Raw genomic sequence first — 3,228 nt, 5'->3', positions numbered from 1 at the left:
ATTTAATACAAACCAACATATGATATGTGTTTATAAAATATAAGTATTATATGTATTCCTAATTTATTTTTTTATAAAGTATTAATCTAAAACAATTTTTTGTGAACATTTTTAATAATACAAATAATTTATTTTAATTTTAATTTTTCTAATTAAAAATTTTTTTTTTATCTATTTTAGGTACTTGGCTAGTGGTTGCTCTTTCGTGGATTTGTATTATACTTTTCTCCTCGGGGTTTCAACTATCAGTAAGATCGTTAGAGTAGTTTGCTGTGCTATATGGTCAGTGCTACGATCGGAATGCATTCCAGAGCCAGATAAAGACAAATGGAAATCAATTGCCAAGAAATTCGAAACTCGCGCCAACTTTCCAAATTGTATTGGTGCAGTTGACGGTAAACACGTCAGAATAGTCCATCCCCTAAATTCAATGCATATAAATTATAAAGGATATTCATCTATAGTTCTGATGGCTGTAGCGGATGCAGATTACCGATTTGTTTACGCAAATATTGGAGCGTATGGAAAGGACTGCGATTCTAACGTTTTTCAAAAATGTCAATTGTGGAGATCTATTGTTAACGGCACCATGGATATACCTGAAGACAAGTGTCTTCCAGGCTCGCAAGACCAAAAAGTTCCTTATTATTTAGTAGGAGATGAGGCTTTTGGTTTACATAAGCATCTCCTAAAACCGTACGGTGGACATAGTTTAACAATCAAGATGAGGATATTCAACTATCGGTTATCTAGAGCACGCAGGTACGTGGAATGTACATTTGGAATATTAAGCAACAAATGGAGAATCTTCCATCGTGCATTTAACTTAGATCCAGACTTTGCTACGGATATAGTGAAAGCTTGTGTAGTTTTACACAATTTCGTACGCGACCGAGACGGCTTTGAAACGGAAGATATGATGTCTATTACAGGACTTGAAAGTGACCCAGGAAATCCCCCAGGGGAAATGAGAAGAAATCAGGCAACAGTCTCAGCCAAAAATGTAAGAGATGTACTCAGTAATTACTTCATGACTGAGAATGGTTTAGTCCCTTGGCAGTTTTCAAAAATCTAAATAATATATTATGTTTAATTATGTTTTAATAAAAATATAATGATATAAAATATAATATTGTATTTATTCATTTCACTATTAATAGGGATCAAAATAACTAATAAGAAATAAATACATAGTAGCCTAAAAAAATAGTAAGTTTTTTAGTAGTTACGGTTACAAATTATAATTATTTATAAATCAAACTATTAATACCATTATTTTTCGTATAAATACGATAAAAATATTATTAAGATATTAGTTTTAAGGGTTTCCCATAGTATAATGTTTTTATTTTTCAGAAAATCAGTTAAAAATAAAGAACAATTATTTATAATGTTACATGCCCCAAAAATAGCTTGTACTATAATCCAATTTACTTATAATTTTGGAAAGTACTCATAAAATAATCTTAATACTCGACGGAAATAAAATATGCTATACCTACGTACCGATATCATTTTTTTTAGAATCGTCAAAATCTTCGTAGCCGTCTATGATTTCCGTACAAACAGCTTTCCATGCTTCTAGCGTCTTAAATTTATCTTTATACTTTTCACTTGTTTTGTCCCACAGCACTACACGTGATTGGACTGATGTAATCAGCCGCTCAATATCAATGTCAAGTGAATCAGACATTGCCAAATGTATATTATAAAATTTAAAATGAGAAAATGAAAATGAAATAATATTTTCCCTTGCCGAAAACGTGACCGAACCGAAACTAAACCGTATGTGTGTAAACGACCATTTGCTTTTGTTAACTCTGGACCCGAATTGAAACCGAACGAAACCGATTCGTGTCGAGGGGGCTTTCGGTTCTATCAGTTATCTATTAGGTACCGAACACACGCCGTATCACCGTTTCACACTTATCCAGCGGCTACCGAAAACGAATCGAATACGCACCGAACCGAATCGAACCGTATAAGTGTGAAACGAGCCTTAGACAATCATCTGTTACAAATAGTTACTTTAATTTTTAAAACATATTTTACATTACGCTTGAATCATCACAATAAAACTCTTAGTCAACCTACTGAAAGAATTCGATCTCATCTAACTAAAACAATTCACTTCAAAGGTCAGTAAGAAACTATTATTTTTTAAACTATAAATATTTACCCAAATGAAGTTTGGTTTATTTAAGTTTTTATTATTTTGTGATTAATATAATAATATTATATTAGGTATAATGTTGTTTTTTTTCTTGCTTATTTCATATAATATTTCAAGTATTTTGTGTTATGAAGTTTTGAGCTTTATGTAATATATTTTATAATTATATTGTGTTGTTTATACCTTATGGGTTATTTTGAATAATATGTTAAGTATTTTGTTCTATTAAGTTTGGTCGTTTGGATTATTTAAGTTTGTATTATAATATTATTATGTTGTTTGTTTTTTTGTATTGCTTATGTAATCACACAGGGCGAATATTCTATGAATGTTTATTTAAAATTAAAAAAAGGGAATATAAATAAGAAACTTAAATTGTTATTTATTCTTGTAGTTTAATTCATAGATATTAAAGATAATGTACCTATTGTTTAACCATACCTCTTCTTCATAGCATAACATATAGCTCTGACATAATATTAAAAAAAATGGTAAAAAAACCAACACAAAATTATAATAACCACGTTATATTAAGAGGACGCCACACCCGCATGTGTTGTCTCCGTCTTACAAAGGAACAACATAGCAAAAACTGTTTTGCGCGGGACAACTTTTATCTATCTGTGTTTGTAGTAGTGGCTCCAAAATTTCTGAACATATCGAGTAGAAAATTATCTATGCAACAGCGTGCCTATATTTTAGATAACATAAATATAATAAAAGTTATTTGCTTCTAAACATTTTGTTTTTTTCATTTGCTTATAAAAAAATGATTGGAAAAAGTAATTTAAAAAAAAGCATGTTGTTGCACAGATAAAGTTCTTCTTTACGTGTTGTGAAAATTTGGTAATTCTACAGCAAACATGATGCGAGAAAAGTTGTCCCGCGCTAAACAGTTTTTGCTATGTTGTACATTTGTAAGACGGATACAGCACTTGCGGGTGTGGCGTTCTCTTAATGATGGAATAACAATAAATGTGCAATGGATTACGTATTACGAGTAAATAATCAATGGTAAATGTTTAAGAGTGTTATGACAAAGGCAGCGAAGCGAG

At 30.6% G+C, this 3,228-nt stretch overlaps 1 protein-coding gene across 1 annotated transcript; it reads left to right on the top strand.

Moving 5' to 3' along the window:
• Positions 1 to 469: 469 nt before the first annotated feature.
• Positions 470 to 1,075, top strand: LOC111042628 (protein ALP1-like). The gene has a single exon (XM_022327308.1). It carries the CDS (start codon positions 470 to 472, stop codon positions 1,073 to 1,075), a length of 606 nt encoding a protein of 201 aa, XP_022183000.1.
• The last annotated feature ends 2,153 nt before the right edge of the window (positions 1,076 to 3,228 follow it).

The sequence above is a fragment of the Myzus persicae genome, unplaced genomic scaffold (assembly GCF_001856785.1).
Source record: "Myzus persicae strain clone G006 unplaced genomic scaffold, MPER_G0061.0, whole genome shotgun sequence".
Lineage (NCBI taxonomy): Eukaryota > Metazoa > Arthropoda > Insecta > Hemiptera > Aphididae > Myzus > Myzus persicae.
Note: the sequence above shows the minus strand (reverse complement) of the source record. Positions and strands in the feature narration are given on the sequence as shown.

What these genes read in the sequence shown, in the direction of transcription:
- LOC111042628 (XM_022327308.1), top strand. Translation starts at nt 470, where the DNA reads ATGGCTGTAGCGGATGCAGATTACCGATTTGTTTACGCAAATATTGGA.